Source organism: Trichomycterus rosablanca, chromosome 4 (genome assembly GCF_030014385.1).
Source record: "Trichomycterus rosablanca isolate fTriRos1 chromosome 4, fTriRos1.hap1, whole genome shotgun sequence".
NCBI lineage: Eukaryota > Metazoa > Chordata > Actinopteri > Siluriformes > Trichomycteridae > Trichomycterus > Trichomycterus rosablanca.
The window spans coordinates 39,109,867-39,129,995 of record NC_085991.1 but is presented as its reverse complement, the minus strand read 5'-3'; the positions used below and the strand labels follow the sequence as shown (position 1 = coordinate 39,129,995).

At 42.2% G+C, this 20,129-nt stretch overlaps 1 protein-coding gene across 1 annotated transcript in view; it reads left to right on the top strand.

Moving 5' to 3' along the window:
- The window catches only part of dnah2 (dynein, axonemal, heavy chain 2), a 294,787-nt gene that overhangs the window by 234,406 nt on the left and 40,252 nt on the right, over positions 1-20,129 (top strand). Inside the window, exons 62-74 of the mRNA XM_062993580.1 lie at positions 1,587-1,728; positions 4,291-4,460; positions 4,589-4,705; positions 5,677-5,841; positions 6,613-6,738; positions 8,286-8,434; positions 8,756-8,822; positions 12,616-12,766; positions 13,915-14,063; positions 14,231-14,364; positions 16,247-16,391; positions 16,573-16,772; positions 18,957-19,083. Of these exons, the coding sequence (XP_062849650.1) occupies positions 1,587-1,728; positions 4,291-4,460; positions 4,589-4,705; positions 5,677-5,841; positions 6,613-6,738; positions 8,286-8,434; positions 8,756-8,822; positions 12,616-12,766; positions 13,915-14,063; positions 14,231-14,364; positions 16,247-16,391; positions 16,573-16,772; positions 18,957-19,083 (1,842 nt within the window). The remainder of the gene's footprint in view (positions 1-1,586; positions 1,729-4,290; positions 4,461-4,588; positions 4,706-5,676; positions 5,842-6,612; positions 6,739-8,285; positions 8,435-8,755; positions 8,823-12,615; positions 12,767-13,914; positions 14,064-14,230; positions 14,365-16,246; positions 16,392-16,572; positions 16,773-18,956; positions 19,084-20,129) is intronic.

Genomic DNA, 20,129 nt, shown 5'->3' with positions numbered 1-20,129 from the left:
TAAATGGACCAGATTCACTCCAGCACATTTTTGACTTTTTCTGTTTGGTACCAATAATAGTCCTTCTTAATCTACTCCTGAGTTTTGCATATTCGTACCGTATAAAGTTTCATTTATCAACAGGTAGGTGTGTGGGGACATTTTGGAATCACTGTTATCCCTTTGCCAAGAGCACCAGATAAATAATTTGAAACTACAGTTGGTCTTCACTTGTAAGGGATGTGTGTGACTCAGCAGTCTTGACATTTCAGTAGTTTGTGCAACTGTTCCTTTCCTGTGATTGAACAATCAAAACATTTTAAACAACAGCAAAAACTACAGCAGATTAGATTTTTTATTTGTTGGGGTATAACTCCAGGGGTTTGAATCATGGGCTGGGCTCCCAAATAAACATATGGCTTTACTTGAACCTAGCCTTTAGGTGGTATAGTTACAGATTTTCTCTAAAACTACAATGCCAGGCTTGATCTGGTCTGGTTTTCCAGTGTTGCAGATGCCAGTGCTCTATCTTTTTGGTTTTGCCAAATCTAGGTGCAATTCCAGGGTGGTTCTGTAGTGACTGCCCTTTCTGGAGTAGGCCCCATGTATGAATTCATGCTGGGAGAGGGCTGCACCAGTTGGTTGTCGTAGGCTCTCTGAGCAGCTTGTCTTATTGGGACAGCCAGTTTTCATCTCTGCTACTTACCAGGGTCCTACACAACATCGAAGACCCAACCCACTTTTTAGTCGGACTTTTTCCCACCCGGCAGACCTTAATGGCCAATTTTTGTCTGCTGCAAGCACTGCCAATTATGCCCGCTAGAGAGCACCCAGCCGACCAGTAGCAGAGCTGAGATTCGAACTTGGGAGTTTAGAATCCCTGTGCTGGTGTGTCAGTGCCACCTGGGCGCCGTGCTGTATGTCTTTTTTGACCCAAAATATTTTGTCATATTTTTAGAAAACCCATTAATCTTATGAAAGAACTCAAATTCTAGAACAGTTTTGTGTTTGGACAGTGACATTTACAGTATGTTTCAATTATTAGGTCAATGACTAAGGACATTTGCTGAAATTTTTTGAAATCCTGAGACTGCCATGACAAATACAGAAAAACTGTTTTCGTGTAAAATGTATTAGCATTTGCAGTAGCAAAACCCAACAGTATGATCAGATGTTGTCAATAACCTTTTCCTGCTCTGTAATGGACTGGCGTCCTGTTTGGGGTGTTTCCTGTCTTTTGCCCGATGAATAAGACCCACCATAGGATAAATCAGTGGTAAAACAGACAATGAATGAATTAATGAATGAATAACTCTTTCCTCATATAGGAGACTGATTTACAAATAGATGAAAAAAGCTGCTACTAGTGGGTAAATTATTGTAGCCCTATTAGAAGTGTTTTTAGATAATATATAAATAGTTACTAAAATAATAGTAATTGTGGTCAATTCAGACAAAACAAGTGGCTGGTTCTCACTCATAGCATAACATCAACCCCAAAAGAAGATGTATTTTCCACTGGATATGCAGCTTTTGTGTACCAAGAAGAAATATGCTCAAAACTGTTGTAAAATGTTTTCTTAGGAACTTTCCCTTATATTGTGCAGGCTCTGGAGTCCCTGAATAAAAAGGATATGACCGAGATCAAGTCATATGGCCGACCTCCGGCTCTGGTAGAGACTGTGATGCAGGCAGTCATGATCCTGAGAGGATGTGAACCCACATGGGCAGAGGCTAAAAGACAGCTTGGTGAGAGAGAGGAAGCTTACGTTTGCTGCTTTGTCATTGTATTATAGACAATACAGGGACTGGTTGGACCCCGGTTCAATCAGAATTGCATGTGTTATGGAATTAACCTAATGTGAGGAAGAAACCATGATTAATAAAAACACCTCCACCTGGAGGTGTTTAATGCTCAACCATAGAGCAGTAATATTTGTGTCAGTTCAAGGCGGCCAGCTAAGAACCAACACGTCAGTTTTCTCCTCTTACATGTCACCTCTGCCGGCCATAAATGGCAAGGCAGAGGGGCATGATCAGGTAACCAATCCCCCCACCAATCGCATAGCAGTTGGGCCTATCACAGGCACAGCATTAAGTTTGCTTCTTTGTTGATGTTGGCATGTTTTCTTCTTCAGTGTTATCCAACATGTCCGGCACAGTGGCTCGGTGGGTAGCACTGTCGCCTCACAGCAAGTAGGTCCTGGGTTGGATTCCCAGGTGGAGCGGTCCGGGTCCTTTCTGTGTGGTTTACATGTTCTTCTCGTGTCTGTGTGGGTTTTCTCAAGGAGCTTGGGTTTCCTCCCACAGTCCAAAGACATGCAGTCAGGTTTATTGGAGAAACTAAAACTGCCCTTAGACATACAGTGTATCACAAAAGTGAGTACACCACTCACATTTCTGCAAATATTTCATTATATCTTTTCATGGGACAACACTATAGACATGAAACTTGGATCTAACTTAGAGTAGTCAGTGTACAACTTGTATAGCAGTGTAGATTTACTGTCTTCTGAAAATAACTCAACACACAGCCATTAATGTCTAAATGGCTGGCAACATAAGTGAGTACACCCCACAGTGAACATGTCCAAATTGTGCCCAAATGTGTCAATATTTTGTGTGACCACCATTATTATCCAGCACTGCCTTAACCCTCCTGGGCATGGAATTCACCAGAGCTGCACAGGTTGCTACTGGAATCCTCTTCCACTCCTCCATGATGACATCACGGAGCTGGTGGATGTTAGACACCTTGAACTCCTCCACCTTCCACTTGAGGATGCGCCACAGGTGCTCAATTGGGTTTAGTCCATCACCTTTACCTTCAGCTTCCTCAGCAAGGCAGTTGTCATCTTGGAGGTTGTGTTTGGGGTCGTTATCCTGTTGGAAAACTGCCATGAGGCCCAGTTTTCGAAGGGAGGGGATCATGCTCTGTTTCAGAATGTCACAGTACATGTTGGAATTCATGTTTCCCTCAGTGAACTGCAGCTCCCCGGTGCCAGCAACACTCATGCAGCCCAAGACCATGATGCTACCACCACCATGCTTGACTGTAGGCAAGATACAGATGTCTTGGTACTCCTCACCAGGGTGCCGCCACACATGCTGGACACCATCTGAGCCAAACAAGTTTATCTTGGTCTCGTCAGACCACAGGGCATTCCAGTAATCCATGTTCTTGGACTGCTTGTCTTCAGCAAACTGTTTGCGGGCTTTCTTGTGCGTCAGCTTCCTTCTGGGATGACGACCATGCAGACCGAGTTGATGCAGTGTGCGGCGTATGGTCTGAGCACTGACAGGCTGACCTCCCACGTCTTCAACCTCTGCAGCAATGCTGGCAGCACTCATGTGTCTATTTTTTAAAGCCAACCTCTGGATATGACGCCGAACACGTGGACTCAACTTCTTTGGTCGACCCTGGCGAAGCCTGTTCCGAGTGGAACCTGTCCTGGAAAACCGCTGTATGACCTTGGCCACCATGCTGTAGCTCAGTTTCAGGGTGTTAGCAATCTTCTTATAGCCTAGGCCATCTTTGTGGAGAGCAACAATTCTATTTCTCACATCCTCAGAGAGTTCTTTGCCATGAGGTGCCATGTTCAATATCCAGTGGCCAGTATGAGAGAATTGTACCCAAAACACCAAATTTAACAGCCCTGCTCCCCATTTACACCTGGGACCTTGACACATGACACCAGGGAGGGACAACGACACATTTGGGCACAATTTGGACATGTTCACTGTGGGGTGTACTCACTTATGTTGCCAGCTATTTAGACATTAATGGCTGTGTGTTGAGTTATTTTCAGAAGACAGTAAATCTACACTGCTATACAAGCTGTACACTGACTACTCTAAGTTATATCCAAGTTTCATGTCTATAGTGTTGTCCCATGAAAAGATATAATGAAATATTTGCAGAAATGTGAGGGGTGTACTCACTTTTGTGATACACTGTACATGTGTGTGTTAAGGTGTGAATGTGTTCGTGTGTCTGCCCTGCGATGGATTGGCACCCTGTACATGGTGTTTCTGTGTGCCTTGCGCCCATTGAGAGCTGGCATAGGCTCCAGCACCCCCCGTGACCCTGATTAAGATAAGCGGTTTAGAAAGTGAGTGAGTGATTCCAACCCAAATAAGCTTGTATTTTTATTTAAATCACATAAATGATATGTAACAGTTTGGGGATGCAAAGTTCATAAAGACTTGACAAGTTTGATGTTGAAAACTGACAGATCAGATAAGGACTGAAAGGCTTGTATTCTAATACTGAACTGTGTGTGTATGTGTGTGTGTTTGTGTGTGTGACAGGTGAATCAAACTTTATTAAGCAGCTGGTCCACTTTGATAAGGACAACATCTCAGACCGTGTGCTAAAGAAGATTGGACAGTATTGCACACAGCCTGACTTCCAACCGGAAATCATCGGGAGAGTCTCGCTGGCAGCCAAGTCCCTGTGCATGTGGGTCAGAGCCATGGAGGTAGGGCCACAGTAAATACCTATGGTTTGTGTTCTCAGTACTATGTTAATACCCTTGAACTGAATCCATTCCTGGATCCCTGTGTCTTCATGCTCATCTGTGTGTGATTGTATTTGTGTTTCTCTCAGGTGTATGGGCGCATTTACCGGGTGGTGGAGCCGAAGCGTGCCAGGCTCCACGGGGCCACGACTCAGCTGGCAGAGAAACAGGCTGCACTGGCGGAAGCCCAGGCCAAGCTCCAAGAGGCAAGTGAATGTGGTTATACCACAGTGTGTGTGTGGAATTACAGTGGAGTCATCAGATGTGTGGAGAAAAGTTTGTATAGTGGGGGATAAAAGTTAAGAGCACTAGTGAAAGTGTCTTCAATTCAGGAAAAAGGTTGAATAAAACCAGTGTTTTTCATTACAAATCATATAATCAATATAACAATTTTAGTTAGAAGTTAAATCTTTAGAATATGAACATTTGTCTCTGTTTGCTGTAATGACAGCATGAACTCAAGCTGGCATGGACTCTATAAATCTGTGCAAATGCTAATAATCCATGTTACCTCTGCATGATTTCACAATATTCCAAAGAGCATCTTCTGATATTACTGAATGCTTGGCTTGCTCAATGAGCTTTAGGTCAGGTTACTATGAGGGACGGTCCACAACTGTCATTATCTTGTTTTGTTTTTTTTGGTCCTCAGGTAGTTGTTGCAAAATGTTGAGGTTTGATTTATGTATTTGAAAGCATTGGAGAAAATTTAAAGAAAAAATTAAATAACATTCTTAGCAGTAAAACAGGCTAGCCCACCTATGCTGAGATCTCGAACTCTTGAGTCCGGATCCTACGTCTGCTATCAGCCGGCCAGGCACCTACACAGACACACATTTGGCTGTGTGCCTGTAGGGGGAGGACAATGGCTGAACAGGATTCTTCTTTGCTGGGCAAATATGACTTCTCCTGACAGGTTGAGGTGCCAGCACGGGGGTAGCTGATCACGGATCAAATGTGTGCCTCTCCCTACACAATACTGCACTCTGTGAGACCCTGCCCCAGGTAAAAAGAGGTGGTTGCTGTACACGTGTCTAATCGGGCATGTGACAGCCATGGCTTCAGTTGGCCATGACTGGATTGGGTGAAAAAAACATTTTCACTAGTGATCTCAGGGTTTGGCCCCCACTGTTTTACACTATGACAGGGACAAGAGAGTTAATGTTAATGTCTGTAGGTGGGAGAAAAACTAGAGAAGCTGAAGAAACAGTATGATGAGAAGCTGGCTCAGAAGGAGGAATTGAGGAAAAAGTCTGAGGACATGGAGCTCAAACTGGACCGGGCTGGCAAACTGGTGTCTGGACTGGCTGGAGAAAGAGAACGCTGGGAAGAGACTGTTAAGGTACACTTACTAACACCTATTACAGAAAACATTAGGTACACTTAGGTACAGAAAACATTTAATCAAGTGATATCACTAACTTACCACTGTTAGAAACAAATTACACTTTAGGAGAGCAAATAATGTATACAGTAAGTTATATAATATTGTTTATAAAGAATTCTATAATGTTAGTATGATGTATAATGACATGATTCCTTACACCTTGATTATAATTGTTATTGACTATAGTATGTGATTTCTTAATGCTTCAAATAAACAGGAGTAGTTTAACTGCACCTACTAAAGGTACATGGAACAGTGGTGTCTGGTAAGAACCTTCACCTAATGCTAACCAAACCTGTCCATATGGCCAGGTGTAACATTCAAGATCCAACAAACAATAGGTCCACTTATAAACTAGAAGTAGAAACATAATACCAGTTTTGCCGTTAAATGACACACACGTGTTAAACATGGTGTTAAAACCCAAATAAATAAATATAAACTAGAAGCTGATGAAACATCTATGACACTGTTCACAGTCGAGTAAGCTTTACATCTTCTCCACTCTTGCCTTCTGTTGTTCATGTGATCTGCAACTAATTTCAGTCAAGCGTCCAGGAGCCAAACTTGGAGCAAGGGCTTCCATCTTATTCAGCCTCTGATCCCATTTATATAATATAAATAATAATAAAGCTAATTTTACTATGGACAGTGACACCAACAGGATGGGCTTTTGATTACTGTTTGTAAAGGTTTAACAGATTGATTGATTGTGTCTGTGTGCAGGGTCTGGAGAGGGACATGGGTTACTTGGTGGGAGACTGTCTTTTGGCTGCTGCATTTCTCTCCTACATGGGTCCTTTCCTGTCTAATTACAGAGACGAGCTGCTCACAAACATCTGGATGAAACAGGTTACAGCTTCTTCCTTACAATCAGATTTCCACTTACTAATTTTATACCACATGGTCAAAGACTATGTAGATGCCTCTTTCAACTTTTTGTATTAGCTATTATGCCTAGTTGCTAACAGAATCAAGCATATTGCTATTTGTAGCCATTACAAATGGTGTAAAGTCTGTATACACTAACTTGCCACTTACCTAACACCATGGGCGGCACAGTGGCTTAGTGGGTAGCACTGTCACCTAACAGCAAGAAGGTCCTGGGTTCGTTCACCAGGTGGGGCGGTCTGGGTCCTTTCTGTGCAGAGTTTGCATGTTCTCCCCGTGTCCGTGTGGGTTTCCTCCCACAGTCTAAAGACATGCAAGTGAGGTGAATTGGAGATACAAAATTATCCATGACTGTGTTTGATATAACCTTGTAAACTGATGAATCTTGTGTAACGAGTAACTACCGTTCCTGTCAATGTAACCAAAGTGTAAAACATGACGTTAAAATCCTAATAAACAAACAAACCTAGCACCATACAAATACTGAGTAGACATAGAGGTTTCTTTCAGAACAACCTCACTTGTTTGTGGCATGGAAACCTCAAGGTATAAGAGATTCTGGTCCATGCTGACATGATTATGAAGCATTATGTAAATGCTTCAGATTTATTAGCTGCACAGTCATGCTGCAAATACCCTATTGTACCACACCCCAAAGGTGCTCTGTTGGATTTAGATCTGGTGACTGGGAAGGCATGTTTGTGGAATTTTCTTTGCACCCAGTTTGAATATGCTAAACCTTTACCTGCAGCACAAGGGCCCAGGACTAACACACACCTCCTCCAACACACGTAAAGCCACCTGCAGAATCTTTACACTGGCTTATTGCAGTTTTTTACTGTGAGCTTTAACACATACAGAGGACAACAGTACTCTTTTGCCAGCTCCTTGACCAGGCAGTATGATTTCCATACGACTACATCTTTCTTAGACACAGCCAATTATGTATGTGTTTCAGCACAGACTGATGTGCCCTAATGGAATCATTTTATAATGAAGTGTGCTTTGAGACCATATAAAGATGCAACAATACTTACATAGGCTGTGACATTCAGACCCCAGTTGGAATTAGGGGGTTGAATGTGTGCCAAGAAAACATTCTGCCCATCATTACACAAGTTACCGTCATCTTGTTCGCTCGAATCAGTTTGGTCATTTTCCTCTGACCTAATAAACAAGCTATTTCTGCCCACAGAACGTGTCCTAAATACTTACTTCTATTGCAATACCAAAGACTATGAGAACAATCTTTATTTAAGTGAATATAACCACTGTGTAAGCACTGCATAAAACAACATTACAACATTAGTGCTTAGCCACATTAATGCATTAAAAGTGAATCCCTGCAATCAATCTAGTGAAAAGACTTACCAAAACGACAGGGTTATTTAGGGGGAACAACTTCTATAATGCCTATGATTTCAGATCTAATGTTCAGTGTCCTCGAACTTTAGTGATTTTATGTGTGTTTTACAGTTCTAAACTCAATTATTTCTTTCTTTCTACAGTTTAAGGAGCTGGAGGTGCCGTGCTCTCCGAGCTTCAGTTTTGCAGTCTTCCTCTCCAAAGCGACGGCCGTGCGTGACTGGAACATCCAGGGCCTGCCCTCTGATGCCTTCTCCACCGAGAACGGAGTGATTGTCACCCGTGGCAACCGGTCAGCCCTTACCAGGCCAATTTTTTTATTACTATTTTGACAGACAGGCAGCCCCTTGCGCTAATTAAAATAACGATGGTATCTCATGAATAATGATGACTAATGAATAGAGATAGCAGGGTAATTAGCTAAGGATAATAGTAAGCTTTGCAATGTGAATGTCCATTTATAGCCTGTTGCTAATTTCCTTTCACAGAAACAGAAGGTCACCACGGGACGGGGTGTTTCTGAGATTATGGATTATTATGAATTATTTGGGATAATGTGTCAGACATCGACAGTGGTGGCTAATGTCTGTCTGACTTTTATTTCCTTCCCCAGATGGCCGTTAATGGTGGACCCTCAAGGGCAAGCGCTAAAGTGGATTAAGAACATGGAGTCTAAAAGAGTAAATAATCACACACACACACACAATCCCAGAATCTATTCTTTACCAGTTTTGTTAAAATTAGAATCATGTATTTTTGTCACCACCTCTGAGATCAGGGTTCGAATATCAGTGGTGCTATTGGTCGGCCAGATGTCTTTACAAACATAATTGGCTGTGTCTACAGAGGGGAAGGCTAAAGCCGGTTATAAAAATTAAAATAATATATAGTAATTTTTTCTTTTTTTTTTTTCTTTTTACCCCCAATTTTCTCCCCTAATCTAGTCGTGTCCATTTACCCTGATTGCATCCTCCACTGATTCAACCCTCCACCGCTGACTGAGGACGCTTCTCAACTCGCACACGCCCTATCTGACACGTGCTCAGTACAGACTGCATTTTTCACCAGCAGGAGTCGAGTTCATACGTATATACCGATCAGCACTGTGCATGGAGAGCCACACCCTGATCAGCATTATTCCTCAGCCCTGTGCAGGCGCCATCGATCAGCCAGCAGGGGTCGTAATTGCACCAGTTATGAAGACCCATGGTGCGGCCTGCCCCTAACCCGGCCGGGTGGCAGAGCTGAGTTTTGATACGATGTATTCGAAAACCCAGCTCTGGTGTGCTAGCGTATTTTACCGCTACAGACATGATTGTCTGTAAAGTCTTTGAGGGCACTCAGTTGGCACCTCAGTCTATCACGCTAGCCTACCACGGCTGATATCTGGGTTTGAATCTCACAGGTGCTGTCTGCTATCAGACATGATTGGCTTTGTCTGTATGAATGGCTGAAGCCCTGCAAAGGATTGGTGCCCTGTCCAGGGTATTTATGCCTTGTGCCCAGAATCTCTGGGTAAAATATGACTCGCCATGACCCTGACCAGAATAAAGCGGTTGATGAAAAGAAAAAAATATATATACAGTGTTTGCTCATAACAAGTAAAATTTAAGTATAATTAGGACAGATGCATTCAGACATCGGAGTCTCTTTCTATTAATGGATGCAGTACAGAGGAGTAACCACTTGTGCAGAATAACAGATGAGCTACAGTCAGTAATAGTATACCCATCGAGTACATCTATATGGTAGGTGTAGCTCATAAAATGGACAGTATACAGTGTATCACAAAAGTGAGTACACCCCTCACATTTTTGCAAATATTTTATTATATCTTTTCATGGGACAACACTATAGAAATAAAACTTGGATATAACTTAGAGTAGTCAGTGTACAGCTTGTATAGCAGTGTAGATTTACTGTCTTCTGAAAATAACTCAACACAGCCATTAATGTCTAAATAGCTGGCAACACAAGTGAGTACACCCCACAGGGAATGTGTCCAAATTGTGCCCAAATGTGTCGTTGTCCCTCCCTGGTGTCATGTGTCAAGGTCCCAGGTGTGAATGGGGAGCAGGGCTGTTAAATTTGGCACCTCATGGCAAAGAACTCTCTGAGGATGTGAGAAATAGAATTGTTGCTCTCCACAAAGATGGCCTAGGCTATAAGAAGATTGCTTAAACCCTGAAACTGAGCTACAGCATGGTGGCCAAGGTCATACAGTGGTTTTCCAGGACAGGTTCCACTCGGAACAGGCTTCGCCAGGGTCGGCCAAAGAAGTTGAGTCCACGTGTTCGGCGTCATATCCAGAGGTTGGCTTTAAGAAATAGACACATGAGTGCTGCCAGCATTGCTGCAGAGGTTGAAGACGTGGGAGGTCAGCCTGTCAGTGCTCAGACCATACGCCGCTCACTGCATCAACTCGGTCTGCATGGTCGTCATCCCAGAAGGAAGCTGACGCACAAGAAAGCCCGCAAACAGTTTGCTGACGACAAGCAGTCCAAGAACATGGATTACTGGAATGCCCTGTGGTCTGACGAGACCAAGATAAACTTGTTTGGCTTAGATGGTGTCCAGCATGTGTGGCGGCGCCCTGGTGAGGAGTACCAAGTCAACTGTATCTTGCCTACAGTCAAGCATGGTGGTGGTAGCATCATGGTCTTGGGCTGCATGAGTGTTGCTGGCACTGGGGAGCTGCAGTTCATTGAGGGAAACATGAATTCCAACATGTACTGTGACATTCTGAAGCAGAGCATGATCCCCTCCCTTTGAAAACTGGGCGGCATGGCAGTTTTCCAACACGATAACGACCACAAACACAACCTCCAAGATGACAACTGCCTTGCTGAGGAAGCTGAAGGTAAAGGTGATGGACTAAACCCAATTGAGCACCTGTGGCGCATCCTCAAGTGGAAGGTGGAGGAGCCCAAGGTGTCTAACATCCACCAGCTCCGTGATGTCATCATGGAGGAGTGGAAGAGGATTCCAGTGGCAACCTGTGCAGCTCTGGTGAATTCCATGCCCAGGAGGGTTAAGTCAGTGCTGGATAATAATGGTGGTCACACAAAATATTGACACTTTGGGCACAATTTGGACATGTTCACTGTGGGGTGTACTCACTTATGTTGCCAGCCATTTAGACATTAATGGCTGTGATTTTCAGAAGACAGTAAATCTACACTGCTATACAAGCTGTACACTGACTACTCTAAGTTATATCCAAGTTTCATTTCTATAGTGTTGTCCCATGAAAAGATATAATGAAATATTTGCAGAAATGTGAGGGGTGTACTCACTTTTGTGAGATACTGTACATACAAGATAGGTGAACCAAATAAAGTAGGCATTGAGGTGTATATATTTTGAAAAACATATAGTACATAATTCAAGAACCAGTAGCAGGTCAACATTATACAGTATTAATTGTATCTGGAAAAGGAATCCACAGCTGAGCAAGAAGCAGGTCTGGCAAATGGAAGACAGGAAAACCAAGGGTAGAATGATTAGGAAGGCTTATATCTCATAACCCAGATTTTGTCACAACATTATCAACAGAGCATCGTGCCAGCCAGCCTTCCTATTTTAGTACAAGTCGTGACATTGTGTACAACCCACAAACTAGTGTGTCTTTCTTTCCCTAATTAGTGTGGAACAAATGAATAGCACAGTCTGGCACATTGAACACAGCATCATTTCTGTCAGTCATTCCACTCACCTGCATTCACTCCCTCTCTCCTTTCTGCTATCTCTCTCTTTCTGAAGCTCCCCCTTTGAGGTTTCGAGGGCACAATTGTTCATTTTCTCTATTGAACATAGAGGGTACCTTTTTTACCTCTGCACTCAGGCTTTTTTTTTTTTTTTTTTTTTAAAGCACAACATGAGATTTGGATGGAGTATTTAGAGAGTAAAAATGGCACTCAGAGTTATAACACACAGAAACACGGGTGCATAAATCGCTTTTTCCACGCGCACCAACATGTACACACCTAGTCTTGTGTTGCATCCGTCTCGTGCCGCGTTTTTCTCCTAGCCTCATTTGCTCCGTTCTTGCTCTCTCTTTTTTTTTCCTCACCTTCAATGTCCCTCTCACTCGTCCCCTCCCTGTCGGTTTTCCTCCCTCTCCCTTTTACACTCGCTTTCTCTGACCTTTTCCTCCTCTCTGCAGGTCCCTTCTTGCTTTCATGTCGTGCTGGGTTGGCCAGTGCCTTTCACACACTACAGCTAAACGTTGACATTTAGGAACAATCACGAAATGTCTTAAACTGACAGTCCTGAAGCTTTTCTTTCTTCTTCTCTCTCTCTATCTTTCTCTCTCTGCTTTCTCAGTCTGCCATTCTCACATTTTCTTTACCCACTGTTAAGCTTTTTTTTCCAGACGAGCCATTTTTGTCTATGCTTTCTATGTTTCTTTTGCTTTCGCCCTTCACCCTTCGATTTATTCTTATCTTTTGTTTGTCTCTTTCTCTTTGCCAGGGGTTGAAGGTGATAGACCTGCAGATGCCAGATTTCTTGCGCATTTTGGAGAATGCGGTGCAGTTTGGCTCCCCGGTTTTGCTGCAGAATGTACAGGAGGAACTGGATCCCTCACTTGCCCCCATACTAAACAAGTCTCTCACTCAAGTTGGTCAGTTACACATTAGTGTACAGACAACTACACATCCTCACAGTGTCCAAACGCTTTTGTTTTTTAATGCATTTGATAAATTTTGTTAGTAAATTAGTTTTTTATGTTTTTTATTTACAAACACTTATAATATATAATTTATAATATACTACTTATAGTAATTATAATAGAGTGTCATTTAAAAAACTGTTTATAATGGTGGATTGTTTAATTGTGGGCTCTGTGGTGCTGCTGACTAATGCCCTAGCCCATCACCGCTGAGCGTTCAAACTCTTGAGCTGTGTTTTTGGATTTGGAGGGGCATCTAAGAGCCACAATTGGCTATGCCTGGGGGAGGAAGGTCAATGCGTTTTTTTTTTTTTTGCCACTGCAAATGTGACCTTTACTAGCTGTTTGAGTCACCTGCCTAAGTGGAAAGTTATTCGCTGAGGGCATAGTGTGACTCTATGGGATGGCTCTCTGTGAAAAGGTGAGGCAACAAAAAGTTGGCCAATTAGATTTCTATCAGTGACCAGTAGCACAAGTATTCTGCTGCACTGACCTTTGAGGGACTGATTCTTTTATTTATTTTATGATTTATTTTTAATCATTTTTGGGATTTGTGTTAGCTTAGCTAGCCAACAGACTGGGACCAGCTTGGCCAATTGCCAACAAACTCCCAATGCATAAAACTTTGTGAACATGTAATATCTAATTAGGTCTTCCCAATTTGAATTCTGAATCACAACGGTCATTACAAAATATTGACTGCTGTAAAAGGACAATTTGCTTACCTCAGCTTTAACATCTAAACATGGATGGATACATTCAGCTTCTTTTTTGGCCATCCTCCGCCTAAGACATAGCCAATCATGTCTGTGTAGACACCCGATCAGCCAATAGCACTGCTGGATTTGAACCCCGGATCTCAGCACTAGTGGGTTATTAAATATTACAGCCCACTGGCATTTGCATCGGTTAGATAGAAACACTGGCTGCATACTAATCTGCTATCTAACTACAGAGTATTTGTTGTCTTTGCACATAATGTCATCCTAAATGTTTGTGAAATAGGGCTGTGTTCCTAAAAATGTTGCATGATACCACCTGACTGGAATCACCATGTGTTGTCACGATGCATAAATGTCAGTGTATTCGTGTGTATGCAGGTGGGAGGTTGTTGATGAGGCTGGGAGATAAAGAAGTGGAGTACAACCCAGAGTTTCGATTCTACATCACTACTAAACTGTCCAATCCTCACTATACACCAGAGATCTCCACCAAGACCACCATTGTTAACTTTGCTGTTAAAGAACAGGTGTGTGTGTGTGTGTGTGTGTGTGTGTGTGTGTGTGTGTGTGTGTGTGAGTGTGTGTGAGTGTGTGTGTGAGAGAGATGTTTTTATCTCAATTTTCAAAAACTTTTAAACTATGCAGCAATGCACCCTTAATGCAAGTGTGTGTGTGTGTGTGTGTGTGTGTATAGGGTCTGGAGGCTCAGCTTCTGGGTATAGTGGTGCGTAAGGAGCGTCCTGAGCTGGAGGAACAGAAGGACTCTTTGGTGATCAACATTGCCTCAGGCAAGAGAAAGCTACAAGAGCTAGAGGATGAGATTCTTCGGTGGGGCATGCGCACACACACACACACACACACAGACACACACACACTGTATACTCTCAGGAATGAATGTACAAAAATTTACTTTTCTTTTGGCCAGGGTAGTACCCTCAAGGGTGCATATTCTGTATATTTAGGGTGTATAGTCATATAATCTCAAAAAAACTAGGTAAGATGCAAATAAAACATAATAATTGTACTTATTTAATTATGTGTTTAATTGAAAAAAGCACAAAAATATATCAATATTTTACTTTTACCTATCAATGGGTAAAGGGAAGTTGCAGTCTAGCAGTTCACATGCTGGACTAGTAAGCATATGGTTGCTGGTTCAAACCCTACCACTGCCAGGTTGCCACTGTTGGGCCCTTAAGCAAGGCCCTTAATCCTCAGTTGCTTAGATTGCATAATGTAAGTCGCTTTGGATAAAAGCGTCTGCTAAATGTCGTAAATGTGAATGAATCTTACCCACTGCGACACTGAATAAGCTGTGGGAAAATTAATCCAACCTAAACACTGCCACTTTCTGTAGCTGCCCTCATTCAGTTTAAAACACTGAAGCTCACCTACAAAGCCAAAAATGGACCAGCACCAAGCTATCTTTGAGGTCTAATAAAACCCAACACTGTACCACGCAACCTCTGAGCAACTAGTCTCGCTCGACTTGATCCTCCACTCAGAACTCGAGGAAGACGAGCATCAAGGCTCTTCTCTGTACTTCTACAGAGTGGTGAAACGAGCTTGTCTGAACATCTGAGTCTCTCGTTGCCTTCAAAAGACGATTAAAAACCCACCTCTTTACTAAGCACTTAAGCTGACATGTACTCACTTATATACTAATGCACTTATTCTTATTCATTTCTTGCAAAAAAAAACTTTGGTTCTAACAGGGTTTCAGCAGATTTGTATTCTTGGACTGTTGTCAACTTGAACTAGAGTATGGTAATGTTTACTATGGAAGCACTTCTGTAAGTCGCTCTGGATAAGAGCGTTAGCTAAATGCCGAAAATGTAAATGTAATTGCATTGATTTTATAAATATATGCTAATTCCTACTACACATTCCAAAAAATGGAGACAGGGGCAATGCCAAATGGGTACGTATATGAAATAATCAGAAACTTTTCATATGTAAATAGATTTATAGTAGCTGGTGATACAGGTGGTACTTTCATGAGCGGGTAAACAGAGCTTTAACAAAAGGATCTGTTAGTTACAAGCAAACATTGAATTAGCATGACAGCTTAAAAACAAAGTGTCTCAATGCACAATTGCAAGTAATTTATTATCATTTACTTATTTGTGAATTTCCCTATCTACAATTCATAATATTATTAAAAGATTTGTGTTTTCTGTACCAAAGAGGAAATTGACCATCCAACATTTTACCTACACAAAGTTAAAAAGATCACTGACTTTAAGACATAATAAAATTCTTACATGGTCTCCTAAAAAATACCACTAGTTGCTAAAAAGATTACAAGCATGCATGTGCTAGCCTGCATCTTATCTCGGCTACTAGCACGTGTCTTGTATGGGGCAGGGGTCCCTGCAGTGCACAGTAATGGGAAATTGGAAATTACTTTATTGAGGGATATTGGCTCTGCTATTTTTTCTCTCTCACTCACACACACACATCCACACAAGTCCATTAAACACATCCTCTCATAACCTACAGCACTAAATAAACACGTTTTATTTAGGTGACATTTAGCACAAAATGTGACATTAACACCTTTAATAAATCTATCAGTCAGCTTTGTCTTTTAGCAGCTTAAACATACTAGATCTCTTCTGATTTACACCTGTGTGTCTTGTGTGTCTTGTGTGTGTGTGTGTGTGTCTTGTGTGTTTGTGTGTGTGTGTGTGTGTGTGTGTGCGTCCAGCTTGTTGAATGAAGCCACTGGCTCTCTGTTGGATGACGTACAGTTGGTGAACACTCTCCAGACCTCCAAAGTCACAGCCACCGAAGTGTCTGAGCAACTGGAGACCAGCGAGCAGACAGAGATCAAAATCGATACTGCCAGAGAGGTGAGAGATGTAAAAAAAAAGAAGGTGCAGAAATGATTACCATATGAAGTGAAAGAATTAAGGATTTTAGGGATAATAAAGGGAATTGAGGACAAGGCAGTCGATGCAGAAGTGTAGTGAAAGACAAATGCAGACGTGTTTGATCACTGAGACTCTGTGTGTGGTGTGCGTGTTACTGCAGGCCTATCGTCCATGTGCTCAGCGTGCCTCCATCTTGTTCTTCGTGCTGAATGACATGAGCCGCATAGACCCCATGTACCAGTTTTCTCTGGATGCCTACATAGAGCTGTTCAACCTGAGCATAGAGAAGAGCCAGCGCAGCCAAAAACTGGAGGAGAGAATCGTCAACCTGAACAACTACCACACCTACGCAGTCTACAGGTTACACATCATCACAGCATACACACCCTCGAATTACACACAATGCTTAAACATCTGCCAGCCTAACCTCTGTACTGGTGCTTCTTAACCTTCGTTACTTGGGGTTGCCTGACATGCAAATGAGGCCCCTAGAAGATCTTTACTTGACATTTATACATTCATATAGAGTTCACAGGGGCAGTGGTAGCTCAGTAGTTTAGGTACTGGTTAAATACTTAAAAGGGTTGCCAGTTCATTCTTCACTATCATCTAGTTGCCACTGTTGGGCCCCTGAGCAATCCCTTAACCCTCAGTTGCTCAAATTGTATTTTCATAATTGTTAGTTGACTTGGATCAAAGCATCTGCTTAATTTCAAAATGTAAATATAGTTCTAGATAGATACATCTAACTCATTTTTAATGTTTGAAATGTGGCTAAACATGCCACAAATATTCTGTCTGAAGCAACCCTCACCATCACTAAGCTAATATTCTGTAAAACATATGTGCACTACCGTACACAGGGTGATGGTTGTGCTTTGATTATGCAGATTTTCATTTTATTTTAACCGCTTTATCCTGGTAGGGATGTGGCCACCCTGGTTCCACTGAGAAACACTGGGCACAAGGCAGGAACACCCTGAACAGGACGCCAATTGATCACAGGGCTTTGGCCACCCTACCTTAAGACATAGCCAATCATGTCAGTGTAGAACCCCGGGTGGCCGTGTTGGGTTAGCATAATAGACCTCTGCACCACCCGAACACTATTATATAGACTTTTAATTAATAAATAGGGTCATTTGTTAAAAAAAGCCTGGTAAGTACTGTTCTATATACTGTATCTGAATCAATTTATGACTGCAAACAACACAAACTTCTCTGTGTAAAGATAACAGTATAGTGACATTTAAGGGCAAATATGGTCATTTGAAATGTGACTATATACAGTATATGAAGCAAATAACTACAAAATTACTCTAATAATGAGAAGTATATAATAGCATGTTTTAACAAAACGTTTTAATAAAGCTTCATCCAGCAGCATGAAAGAAACAGTACAAAGTTATGTGTGTTTACTCAGGCCTTTCTTTTTTCAAAAATGATGCATGTGTGTGTTTCCAGGCTCTTTCTTCTTCAAAAAGACATAGTTCTGTCTCTGACTGGTCTATAGAGATTCTGAGCATAACTTGTGATTACATCTACTGAAAGATTCTTTGAAGCCTTTTACAAAAATAATTATAATAATACAAATTTCAATAAATTATAAGTGACTGTCCCAACAACTGTTTTTAACTACACTATTTGGAAAAAAAAAAGTACAATGGATCTTCAAAAAGTTTCCGCACTTATATTTTCAATGGAAACAGTGAGGGTGGGAGGAGTAGTAATTGGCGGTGTCTGAGAGACTGAGAGAGAGCTTATAGTCCGGATTTAGCGGCATCTGATTTTCACCTCTTTGGACGCTCAAAGAAGCTTTAAGGGGAAGAAGATTTTCATGTGATGATGGTGTGAAAGCAGTGGTGCATCAGTGGCTACATGCTCAACGACACTGGGGTGAAAAGCGCCATGTAACATTTTGAAGAACCCTCGTATTTGGACACCTGACCATGAGCTTGTTGGAAATCTGATTTCATAAACGAATGCTATGTAATATTTTTAGCTATGAAAACAAGTTTTAAGTTTGTGGGAAGTTGTGCCTATTCAGTCAAAAGAGCATTTGTTGGTCAAGAAAGCTTCAATTGATGGTCCAGTTCATTTCAAAGCTGTTCACTAGGGCTGAGCTCAGGGCTCTGTACAGGTCACTGGAGTTTCTTTAAAGCATGCTTTTCTTTATGTCTTTATAGACATTGCTTTGTGCGCAGGGGCACAGTCATACTGGAACAGGAAAGGAATTTCTCTAAACTGTTGCTGCAAAGCTGGAAGCATTTCATTCCTATTTATATTAAACCTGTTAGCAGTTGTCCTGGATGAAACACTCACATTCAAAAATTAGAAGAGATGTCCCGATACTTTTGTCCATATAGTGATAGTGTACCATAATGTGTAGTTTTTTTTTAGTTTTGTCTCTTTTTTTAGTACAGAGGAATAAGTGTAAATAATTGCTTATTGCAGTTTCAGCCTATCAAATCAAATAATAATCATGTGCATGTGCAGTGTGTGCATGTTTAATCAAGTGATTTAAATCTGTTGTTCTGTTTGCAGATACACCTGTCGGGGCCTGTTTGAGCGCCACAAACTGCTGTTTAGCTTTCATATGTGTGCCAAGATCCTCGAGGTTGCCGGCAAACTTAACATGGATGAATACAAGTTCTTCCTCAGAGGAGGCCTGGTGAGAACCAGTCTATTTCATCCTAATCAGAGTGCACAAATAATCTACATATTACATATAATTAATACCAGTTTATAGAACTTATATTAATAAAATTAGTATGTGTTTAACTCATATAGTTTAACTTATCACCTCACTGGACATAATGATGCAGGTCCATGGAGTATTTTTAGTGGCAAGGTCTCAACCTCAAACCACATACACCATACCCACTACACCTGCCCTGATGTTTTCTTATCATAGCCACTATTAACCACTTATTTATTCACTGTTTTTACCAGCACTTAATCCTATTCATGGGTGAGGTGGGTCAAGTACACTGGGCGAAAGAAAGGAAACACCCTGGACCAAGGACGGATTAAGGATAGTCTGGGCCCCTGGGCAAAAACTTGCCCTACCTCCTCCAAAAACATAAATAAATTAATACATTAAACCAGTGCTTCTCAACCTTTGTTCAGTCACGACACCCTTTAAAAGTGTTCAAAATCCTGAATTGCCCCAGTCTGCAACGTGTTGACAGGCACTTGCACTCTGCGGCACTCCTTGCACCACGCCCCCCTCCCCTTGGTGAATCAGTACTTGGTCGCGTATTCCAGGTGCGGTAGCTGCCCCTCCCCCTTGGTGAAGCGACGTTCATTCGACATGCCCCCCTCCCCTTGGAGATCCAGCGCATACGGTGGCTTGCTTGCCAATTTTCAGGTCCCTGGAGAGTCGAGGGCCCATAGTGAACGACTTCTGTGACAGTCCAGGGGCCCCGAATGCATGGCTAGGTCCCCCAGGACGCCCTGGGGTCGAGGTACCTGATAGTCAGAGGTTCCTTAAAGTTGAGGGCCCTACGAAATTGAAATATATTGTATCATAAATGTTGATTGGCATCGCAAAATGTTTTGGGCCAGAGCCCCCCCGGGGCCCCCTAACCTCGAGGGCCCCTTGGCGCTGGCCCCACTGGCCCGGTCAGTAATCCAGCCATGCCCTGGACAGGTCATCAGTCCATCACAGGGCAAACACACACACACACAGAATAATATTTAGTTGCTCCAGTTAAC